The sequence below is a fragment of the Corylus avellana genome, chromosome ca5, assembly GCF_901000735.1.
Source record: "Corylus avellana chromosome ca5, CavTom2PMs-1.0".
Taxonomy (NCBI): domain Eukaryota; kingdom Viridiplantae; phylum Streptophyta; class Magnoliopsida; order Fagales; family Betulaceae; genus Corylus; species Corylus avellana.
This window is the reverse complement of record NC_081545.1, coordinates 22529880-22541307: the sequence shown is the minus strand read 5'-3', so window position 1 is coordinate 22541307 and position 11428 is coordinate 22529880. Positions and strand designations below refer to the sequence as shown.

At 38.3% G+C, this 11428-nt stretch overlaps 1 protein-coding gene across 1 annotated transcript in view; it reads left to right on the top strand.

The window, feature by feature from the left end:
* The window catches only part of LOC132182420 (cleavage and polyadenylation specificity factor subunit 2), a 17351-nt gene extending 13830 nt beyond the window's left edge, over positions 1 to 3521 (top strand). Inside the window, exons 13-18 of the mRNA XM_059595659.1 lie at positions 1372 to 1470; positions 2125 to 2256; positions 2342 to 2386; positions 2471 to 2638; positions 3082 to 3156; positions 3286 to 3521. Coding sequence (XP_059451642.1) covers positions 1372 to 1470; positions 2125 to 2256; positions 2342 to 2386; positions 2471 to 2638; positions 3082 to 3156; positions 3286 to 3387 — 621 coding nt within the window. The 3' untranslated portion in view covers positions 3388 to 3521. The remainder of the gene's footprint in view (positions 1 to 1371; positions 1471 to 2124; positions 2257 to 2341; positions 2387 to 2470; positions 2639 to 3081; positions 3157 to 3285) is intronic.
* Positions 3522 to 11428: the final 7907 nt, after the last annotated feature.

Below are 11428 nucleotides of genomic sequence, written 5' to 3'. Positions count from 1 at the left end.
GAGAATAACAGTGTGGTCCTTTTGCATCATTTCCTATTTGCGGATGACACTTTGATTTTTTGTGAGGCTAATCTTGATCATCTCCATAATTTGCGGTGTCTTTTCTTATGTTTTTAAGCTGTTTCAGGGTTGAAAATTAGCCTTGCTAAATCATAGTTAGTCCTTGTTGACGCCATAGAAGAGTTGGAGGCTTGGCTAGTATCCTTAGTTGTAGGGTGTCCTCTCCGCCTATGAAGTATTTGGCCTTCTGTTGGGAGTTTCATTTAAGGCAAAATCTATCTGGAATGGTAATATTGAAAAGATGGAACTGCGTTTGACAGGATGGAAGCAACTATATTTGGCAAAGGGTGGTAGGATCACTTTGATTAAAATCACTCTTTCTAATTTGCCTACCTATTTTCTGCACCTTTTCCCCATCCCAGTTGGAGTTGCTAACCGTATCGAGAACATTCAACGGGATTCCTTGTGGGGTGGAGTCAGTGACGAGTTTAAATTCCATCTAGTCAGTTGGTCTAAGATTTGTATTTTGTTGTCCTCAGGAGGTTTGGGGGTTAGGAACCTGATTTTGTTTAACCGAGCTCCTTTGGAAAAATGGCTTTGGTGTTGCTCTATGGAGAGGGAGGCTTTGTGGAGATCGGTGGTGGAAGCTAAATATGAGAGCATGTGGGGTGGGTGATGCTCCAACGCGTTGTAGAGGTCCTATGGGGTAAGGGTGTGAAAAAACATTAGCAGGGGGTGGGGGGATTTCTCTATATTTGTGAGATTTGAGGTAAGAGGCAGGTCTAAGGTTCGGTTTGGCATGACATATGATGTGGAAATCAGACCATGAAGGAAGCCTTCTCAGTGTTGTTTAGCATTGCTCGCTTTAAGGAGGCCTTAGTGGCAAACCATATGCTGTTTTCGAATGACACCTGGCAGTAGAATGTTACCTTCATCAGATCTGTGCATGTTGGGAGATGGAGTTGGTCACTTCATTCTTCAATCTCTTCTATTTTATGAGGCTGAGTCGAGGTGGCAAGGATAGTATGTGTTGTACCCCTTCCAAAAGATAGACATTCGAGGCCAGATCTTTTTATCATGCGCTTGGCCCCCTAGCCATTCTTTCCCTTGTAAGTGCATTTTCAGAAATAAGGCACTTTTGAGAGTGACTTTTTTTGTTTAGACATCAACGTTAGAATAGATCTTGACCTTGGATAATCTAAGAAAGAGACATGTCATAATAAATTGGCTATTTATTGAAGTTATGTCCTACATTGGTCATGCTGTTCTCTATTTTAAGTTCCTTTTGTGCTATTGTTTTGTTGTGACTTCATGAATTGGCTATTCATTGAAGTTATGTCCTACGTTGCTCATGCTGTTCTCTATTTTCAGGTGCAAGTGAAGTGTTTATTGATTTACATGGACTTTGAGGGCCGTTCTGATGGGCGTTCTATTAAATCAATTCTCTCCCATGTGGCTCCCCTGAAGCTTGTAAGAATGCTTTTTATACTCATTAATTTACCAGTTCCCTAATTATTATTGTACTTTTGTTAGTTAAGGTCAAGATTTTGTAGTTAACGTTAGGATGATATCTCTTGCCACTGTTATGCAACCATATAATCATGTGCATACATCTTGTGTCTGCTAATTTTCACATGAAGTTGCCATGCTTGCATGAGAGTACAATGCTTTCTGTGTCCAGTACTTTTTCCTGAGCAATGAGAAGTTCTAAATGAGGTTGAGAGTGTTCCAAAAGGGAATTGGCTAAAGACATGTGAAGCTCTAGAATGGTAGGAAAGGGAGAGTGTCTTTTGTAAGTGTTATAAGCTGATCCGGTCTTCACAGAGTCTCACAGTCAGCGAGCTTGAACCTTTTTTATTAGTTATTACTGTTTGAGTTAATAATGTTTTTCCTTTCAGCACTTGCATGTGAAGCTCTAGAATGGTAGGAAAGGGAGAGTGTCTTTTGTAAGTGTTATAAGCTGATCCAGTCTTCGCAGAGTCTCACAGTCAGCGGGCTTGAACCTTTTTTATTAGTTATTACTGTTTGAGTTAATAATGTTTTTCCTTTCAGCACTTGCATGTGGAAGCTTCATCTATTTTTACTTACCATATACACATAAATATACTTTCTTTCTCCTTGGAGGTTCTGGTGCATGGATCAGCTGAAGCCACAGAACATTTAAAGCAACACTGCTTGAAACACGTTTGCCCTCACGTGTATGCTCCCCATATTGAGGAAACAATTGATGTTACCTCTGATTTGTGTGCTTATAAGGTATAATTAGAGAATTGTCTGTTGTTTTATGGACCAATGATTTTAGAAACTAGAATTCATTTTATTCTTCTTATATGAAATATAGGTACAACTTTCTGAAAAGCTGATGAGTAACGTGCTCTTTAAGAAGGTAAGCATGTAGTATTGTCTCAAAAAAATCGGATCATTTATACGTGATCTCCCTCAGCATTTCTAATGTAAGTGCAATTAACAGCTTGGAGATTATGAAATAGCTTGGGTAGATGCTGAAGTAGCGAAGACAGACGGTGGCACGCTGTCTTTAAATCCCTGTTCAACTACAGCTCCACCGCATAAATCTGTTCTTGTTGGTGATCTAAAAATGGCAGATTTCAAACAGTTTCTCGCCAGTAAGGGCATCCAGGTACAGTTGATTGAATCTGCTTAAAATCTCCGTTGTGGTGACATGTCACCTTGTGTTTCCCAGAATAGGATTCTCCATTTAATGGTCAGTATTTAAAGTTGATTCATCTAATAGTGGTGAGCATGATGTCAATGTTCACATGTCTTTTAAAAAATTTCAATAAAATGTACATATTGTGCATCATTTAGATGCACTAACGTGAAATTGATACTATTCATTTCAAATATTTGAAATGGAGAGGATCCTTGTCCATGTTCCTGCTATGATACATGCCATAAATGTAAGCGGCTGGATGATCAAGACCTGTCAGTCATCGGCCATGTTAGGTCCCGCAATATGGAAATGAACTTATCTTATGTTCTAGAACTAGACTTGGGAAACGGTTTAGGCCAGTATTGGATGTGCGTGATAAAAGAAATATGATAGCTTGATAACCTCTACAGGTTGAATTTGCCGGTGGAGCCTTGCGATGCGGTGAGTATGTGACGATACGAAAGGTTGGGGATGCGAGCCAGAAAGTGAGTGATTCTGCTTTACATTTTTGTTTCTAGTTATAAAAGTTCAACTGGAAATTGCAGGTCTCTGATCCCCTTTTTGAGTTTGTGGAGGAAAAGCCTCACTAGTAACTCTCTTCTTTTTGTGTCCAGGGTGGGGCTTCTGGTCCTCAGCAAATTCTCATTGAAGGCCCCTTATGTGAGGATTATTATAAGATCCGTGATTATCTTTATTCACAGTTTTTTTTGCTCTAACTCCTCATTTAACATCTGTAATCCCATTTGGTCAAAGCTTTATTGGAAATGGGAGGTACTTCCTTTAAGTGGAGAAAGTTCATTTCTAAAAGTGATTCTGCAAAAATATAGTCGAGTACAAGAGCACTTTTGTAGCTGTCTCGTGTTTGGATTGCAATTCTATACAGGGAAAACCTACGCTATGCAACGTGCACGATAAGCCCATCATGAGGTCCCCAAGGAGGATTTTGAGTAGCCTAGTGGGACACTCCCGAGGGTAGGACTATGGGCGAGGCTGCATCTTTAACAGGCAGCGAGGCCATGTCTTTAGTTAGCTGAAAAGCGAATTTGGAGACTCTGGCAGGTTGGATGCATAATAGACTAACATTTGAGCATGATGGCTGAGGAGGCTTCATATTTCAGGTGTTTCCTATAGAAGCTTAAATATAGACAAAAACATGTCGCAACAACTTTGCTGCTTGTTTAGCTCAAATATGGTTGGAGCTTAGTCCATGTTAGTACAACATATTAGCTTAATAAACAAACATGCTAAGATTGGACATTGTCTGATCAATGCTTGTGCAAAAAGGTTTTACATTATTTACAGTATAAAGCAAAAGTATACGCGAAGCTCCGAGAGCTTAGACCTGTGCAGTGTTTGCTTGTAGCACTACCCATCTGAGGGCCAGGTGGCTTAAGATCAATGCTGCCTCCTGGGTCCAAGGTGGTTCCATGGACCCAATGAGGTGTTGTAGAACTGAAATGGTTGGTCCAAGGTAGTCCCTCATGTTTGAGACTGCTAGTCTGAGGGCTGAGGAGGTGCCTCAAGACCAATATTGCCCCCTTGGGTTCGAGGTGGTTCCGTAGACCTGAGGAGGTGTTGTGGAATTGAAACGATCGGTTCGAGGTGGTTTCTCAGATTTGAGAGACAATTGGTCTGTTGGGTCCAAGGTGTATTTGTATCCTACATTATCAGCTAAAGGGTGTTTCTGGTCAAAGCCTTCGTCCGACCTCTGTGTTATCCTTTATCACACGTAAATTTCGTCCTTCATGTCAAAAGGATTAATATTGACTTGCTATAACCTTTACAAGGGGCCCTTCCATGTACAACGTCTCTTCTTTTATTGTCTTGGTCAGCGTGGCACACTCAACGGGTAAAAATGCTATAAATTGATTCTAATACATGTAGCAAAAACATTAGTCATGATAAGGCAACAAAAACTTTTACCAAATCAATGAATCAACAAGAGCAAAATGTCCATAGAGCTAGTGCATTCTACTTTATATATATATATAAAGGGGAAATGTTAAAATCAAATCGTACAAATTATTAACAAATGTACCAAGTCATGGACAAATTATTAGAATAGACGAAACCACATGTAAATGTCCATACCAGAATGCCTAATTGCGTGTAAAAATAAATATTCAGATTTGCCTGTTCAATGGCGTTTTCAAACAACTCATCGGTTGAAATGGTGCAAGCGTTTGAAATGTATACAACAAACAGGCTTAGAGCATTCTCAGCAGACTCCCTATAAGGGAGTTTGTTCTCTAAGTTTAGGAAATATGTCTAAAAAATCGCAAAAAATATCCCACAGTAGATTCTCTATATGATTCCTTAAACCATCAGCTGCTACAGTTGAACCCAATGTTTTGGGTTCAACTGTAGCTATTCAAAGGCTTATTAAATTAGAAAAAAATTCTCTCTCCTCTGTCCTCTCGTCTCACTTCTCTCTCTCACCTCTCTTTCTTTCTCGCTCGCACCACCAAACGAGCAGCAAATGCATTCAAACCAAAGAAACCCAGAAACTCAGACCGATCAAACTAGAGATTTCAGACCGAATCAGAGATTTGTTTCAACTTTCAACTGATCAAACCAAAAAAACTCAGAAATCTCATAAAGTTGTGCTTAAAAAATAGCGAAAATTGGAAACCCATAAATCAAATCAAACCAAAGAAACCCAGAAATCAAATCAAAGACACAAGGCATCAAGGCATGTGCATGCCGATTGGGTCGCAGTTGGATGGGGTCGCGTTGTGCGAAGGGCTGGAGTCGCTGTCGATAAAGAACTCGGCGGACTTGGACGACATGATGTTGATAGCCATCGCGAGGGGTGTTGGAAATTGAAGAAATTTGAGGTGGTTGGGTGCAAGAGGATCACAGGGACGGGAGTGAGGACATTAGCTTCCTTGCTGGGAGGAGAAGAAAATATGAGGGAGAGAGAAAGTATAAATTAAAGGAATAAAATATAAAAAAAGTAAAATAAAAATATAATATTTTAATGATATAAGGAATCTATTGGGGCGTAAATTGACATAGGGAAGCAAAAAGTAGTTTGGATCCTTAAATTTAAGAAAAATGATCGGATAGCTGCTGAGAATGCTCTTAGGTGGCCAACACAGTGCCTTCTTCTCTACAGCAATTAACTTCCTTTTTGTTTTGAGGTTATGGCCCTTTCAGTAACCAACAAAGTTACTTTCATAAGTGAAGTAAAATTTGGCAAAATAGATTGCGTGAAAATGGGTAATTGCAGAGAGTAATAGAAAAAGTAAACTTGTCAATATATATTAAAAAAAAAAGGGTTAATAACTTTTTTGGTACTTTGGTTTTTACTTTTTTTTTTTTTTTCTTCTCCGGAACAAATTTAGTACCCAACCTATGGAAAAAGACAAAATCAATACCTCCATTAGTTTCGTGAGTCCCAATTAACGGAATTTCCACGTGTCACTCTCAAAATATGCCACGTGTCCTAAAAATAAAAATAATTAAAAATAAAATTATTTAATTATTATTTAATTTTTAGGACACGTGGCATATTATGGGAGTGACATGTAAAAATTCCGCTAATGGAGGTATTAATTTTGTCTTTTCTCATAGGCTGAGTACTAGATTTATCCCATTTTAAAACTTAGGGGAAAAAAAATAAGAAGTGAAAATCGAGGTACCAAAAAAGTTATTAACTCTTTTTTTTTTTTTTTTTTAAAAAAAAGAAAGAATGTAGGACTTAGAGATTGTGAAGAGTTGGATAAGCTTTTCACTTTACCACCTCTTGAAACACAAGAAAGCTTGTAACCGTGAGGTAGGTTTGATTGAAAATAAATAAAGTAGTCATTGGTCCAATCTTGAGTATATGAGAAAACTGAATAGAGAGTTTTGGGGAGATTGAGCCATCTGAGCATAATTTGTACCTGGGTGTACCTCTTTTTATAAGAAAGGCATCTTGTCCAATATGATTGCCTTGAAATTAATATGGTATGATTTTTCTTTTAGAGTGTAATTTACCATGTATAGCACATTAATAGCCATGTGGGTGTATAATTTTCTATGTGGAGAAGATCTTAAGAGTGATTTAATTTGTTTTCCTTTGATGGCCTGAGTATCTTAAGAGTGATTTAAATGCATGAAATGCTTTACTCACATGTTTATAAAAAAGGGCTCACCTCATCAATGTGTTATCATGTGTGTTTTTACTTAGGCGGTGTTTGGCAACCGGGTTGAGGGTTGCCTAGACACTGTACAGTCTCGGTTTAGGTGCATTGCACACGTAACCCTCATGAACCACTTCCTAAAATTACCCTATTAGCCTTAATTTTATTTCCTTTTGTTTTCCGGCGCACTGGTCTACCCTCCATCTCCCTCACGGCTTGTCTTCTCCTTCATGACTTGTCTTCTCCCTTGCGAGCCCGTTTCACCCCCCACCCCCAAACCTGCATCCTCTGGTCATGGCTTGACAGCCATCCTCTTTACAAGCGACACCCACCTACCCTAGAAGTCGATCGATGACACCCACCACGGACCCACAGCAGCGACGCCCACCACGGAAGTCGATCGGCGACGCCCATCTACCCAGGGCCTCATTCTTTTGTGCAGTTGTGCTGCCAAGTGCGAGTCATGCCATTGCCCTCTCCTCTCCTCCCTTTGCAGAGCTGGTACACACGCTGACACTCCCTCTGTCTTTTGGGTTTTGTGGATTACGTGATTCTGAATTATTTTTTTTTTTGTAAGTGTGATTCTGAATTCTGATATTACTTCTACACTGCCTTTTTATTATTTTGGCATTTGGGTTTTTCGTTTTATTTTATTTATTTATTTTTTTAAGTATCGTTTTTCGTTTATTTTCGTTTAGGTTGTGAAAGGATCGTCTTTTATTATCTGGGTGGAATCATAGCCACTTCTTCACTGTTTGCTCTGGTATGCTTTGCTCTAATGATCTGTTTTGGGATGAGAAAGATGCATCGGGAAACAGGCTACTACTAGATGTTGGTCTTGTTTGTTACGTTCTTGTTTGCCTTGTGTTTTTATCTTCATTTAAGACTTTATACATGAGGCTTTTGGGGCACATTGTTGGCATTGTAGTGGATAACGATCGTTCAGAATTCTTTTCTTAACATCCAACTTTGTATATTTTCTTTCGTTCTGTTTATGAACTTGTACATTTAGTTTCGAAAACTGATTTAGTGGGAGGAGACTTTGTAGGTTTATAGAACCATTTCGATGGGATCACTACCATCAATGCATGAAATTGATTATTACTTGGCATCAAATAGCTATAGCTTGAAACTTTTTGATCATTGCATTTCAAATTCAATAACATTGCATGTATAAAATAGAATCATATGAATATAGAGTCTGGACCTAGATCATTTTCTTTTATGTTTTGACACCACTAGTTTCTAGATTCCAATGATGATCCTTTCGTGACTGATTTCTACTTATTTTCCAATTAATTGCTTGTTTGTTTGGATCGCTTTCGTGTTAAACAAGAAGCAAGCTTTTGTTAGATTAGGCGTGTTGGGTGACAGTTTAGTTTGATTCTATTGGCCACTTTTTGGTTGAATTTCTCGCAAGCACTGCCTATGTATATTACAAGCCCAGAGTGTCCAAAAAGATTGCTAATGTGCATTACTTAAACTAACCATCAAATGCTAATTCATCTACATCTAACATTGAAACTTATCGTTATGATAAGATATATAAATAGGGGGTTTGAAATTTCTCTTCTTGATTGCTAAGTTGTGCACTAAACTATATACCCTTATGAAGTTATAGCTTTTAAGATTTCTTATTAACACTAATTCACACTTTTGCAATTTTAGTCATAATGCAATATGATAGCATCGTGTATCATTTCCACATGAATTAAATGGTAAGTACATTGATGGATATTTTTTGTTTCTATTTTTATTTCTCTTAAGAGCAGTGTCAACAGTCTTTCACAAAATCATTTTCCCTTCACAATCGTCACGAGTTAATTATGTCTGCAAATAGTGATGCGTTGGGCGGCTGTCGACTATGTCGCTGTGGAGTTGTTGCCTTCGTAAGGTATTCCTAGACAAATGAGAATTATAGTAGAAAGTGGTATGGGTGTAAAAAATATAAGGTATTGTCTGACATTCATTTTCTATGTCTAACTTTTTGGACAAATTTTATTTGGTTATGTCCAACTTTGACATTTCTTCCAATTTTTGTATCTTGTAGCAAGTTGGTGATTGTGGCTTCTTTCATTGGGTTGATAATGAAATGTCAATTTATGAAAAAAAAAAAATAATGCAATGATTGAAGGACATTAAAGAGCAAACCCGGGCATAAGTTGGTGGACTTAAGAAATTGTTGGCTACTGAACAGGCACATTATAGAGCACTTGTGGAGAAGGTGTTGCAGTCTAGAGATGAGATGTGGAAATCTATGGTAGTGCATTACCATTCTACAGAAAACAATTTCCAGTTAAAGCAAAAGATGTATCAGGCTGTGTTGGCTTTGATTATTTTGCTAGTGCTACTTTATGTTGGCGGTTACAACGGATCTAGTATTAATAAGTTGATGTTAAGACGAACTCCTTCCCTTTATTAGCAGATACTTAACCCTAAGTCGTAATTTTTATTTTTTGGTGTTCTTGTCTTAATTGTGCTACTCCTTTGAGCTGAGCATTGTTGAATTACTTGATTGCCATTTGTGGGATTTGTTAGATAGCACTGTCTACTTAGATGCAAAGGTACACATGCAATTCTAGGCTCAACGACTTGCATTAAATAAGCAAGTTCAGTTAAGATACAGATTAGATAGTCCTAAACAACAATAAAAAGAAAGGAAAACCTAACATAGTTAACATAAATTACTCCTCATTGGCGGTTTTTCACATGTGAGTGAGATGTCATTGCCTCTCGGACTATAATAATCATTTCCTTGCTTTCGGGGGTTCGGTTCCGTGGTTGTCCGTGTGTACGTACGGTATTGGTGTCATTGTAGGCAATTGCGCTACATCAATCCAATCTTGCTTGTAATGCGTCTTTAGGGCAACATGAAATAGTGGATCATCAGCTCTGCAGTCTTTGCGAATGAAATTGTGTCCCGTGCCACATGCGACCACAAATAGTCGTTGGTTCTCAATCGGATATGGATGCATATTCTCGAAGATAGGGAATCGGGCTTTCCATACTCCAAAAGTTCTTTCCATAGCTGATTGTAATGAGTAGTGCCTATAATTAAACAGTTCTACTGCATTCTTTAGACGAGGTCGACCATGACGAAAGTCTTGCAAATGGTATCGCTCGTTGCGATGTGGGGGTAAAAGGCCCTTGTAGCATCCGTAGGTCGAGTCAACCAAGTAAAAGTAATCTGAAGATAAGCAGGTACAATATTATATCACACAGGGTTTCAATATAAAAGTAAGGGTAAATGTATTATTATAAGTCCCTAAACCCGAAACATAGACATGTCTCCGTATAGTACCTTCGACTGGCATAGGAAAAAGAGTGGTGGGATCATGGATGCACTCCAGGAAAATTTGCAAGTCATGGGTGCTGCCCTCTCAACCAGCATAAATGTATGCGAAGCAAAGGTCAAAGTCAGTGACACACATGACATTCTGTGTTATTGTGGATTTCCTGCTTCTGTAGGGCACAATGTTCTTACATTGAACGCACGCTTTAACGTGGGTGCCATCAATTGCCCCAATGCATTTCTAGTTATAACAGTATTACTGAAAAATTGATCAAATATATGACACCAAAGACAATACATATATGCCATTTATTTACAAGTAATACGATATGTTATACTATGGCGTACCGTAAACCATGGATAGTAACGGCTATTTCATACGACGTATGGATGAGGAATCTCCATCGCAGCTGGATGTATAATAGTTTTCCCAAGCCTGCACAGCGCTTTAACTGTCCGATTAACGTAAATGTTTATCGTGTGCAATGGTTACTGTAGCCTATCTGCTACCGTCCTTTGCATGTGACACTGTGCCATTACAAGGCAAAATGCCGCAATTCGCTCTATGATCTTAACATACCGGCTGCTTTGTAAAAAGTCATTGTGTTTCAGTGTGTTACACAGTTTCAAGAAAGTCTTGGGCAACATACGAAATTGCTAATAGCATGTATTTTGGTTTGGATTGGTAAGCACCCAGTGTATCCACATCGCGCCAGTCAGCTTAGAAGTCCTCTGTAGAATGCAAACCCTTACACATGGTGCATGAAATGGTAGTAGTATTCTTTCACAATCATGGCCATGCGCACTAGTAGATTCTCTAGCTCCAATCCTATACCCTCAAATTTACACTCATCATCGTCATCGGAATGGGATCCTCTCTAATCCAATGCAACTGGAGAGTATCTAGTTCACGATTGAGATTTGTTTAAAGCAATTTAAGGTCCCGAAATGGACACCTCATTTACAAAAGAAGAGAAGCGTTAAGTCTAACGTTAACTGTGCATAAACACAAAAACCAAGACACTGGAAAAGGTGAAAGAATAAGAAAAGACAAACAAAGAAATATAAAACAAAAGATACCTTGTTCGTGCAACTTCAAAGGAATAGGAAGAGACACAAAGAAAAAGACAAAAGACAAAAGCAATAGGAAAACAACGCAAAAAACAACTCTTTTTTTTTTTTTTTTTTTTTTTTTTTTAAATTTTTTTATTGTAAGAACGTTTTTGTCAGTCGGAAAACAACAGAAAAAGACAAAGACAAAGCAAGAACCTTTTTGTCATTCACTCAAGGTAATTTTCAAGTTCTTCTTTACTTAGTTTATTTTATTTTATTTTTGTT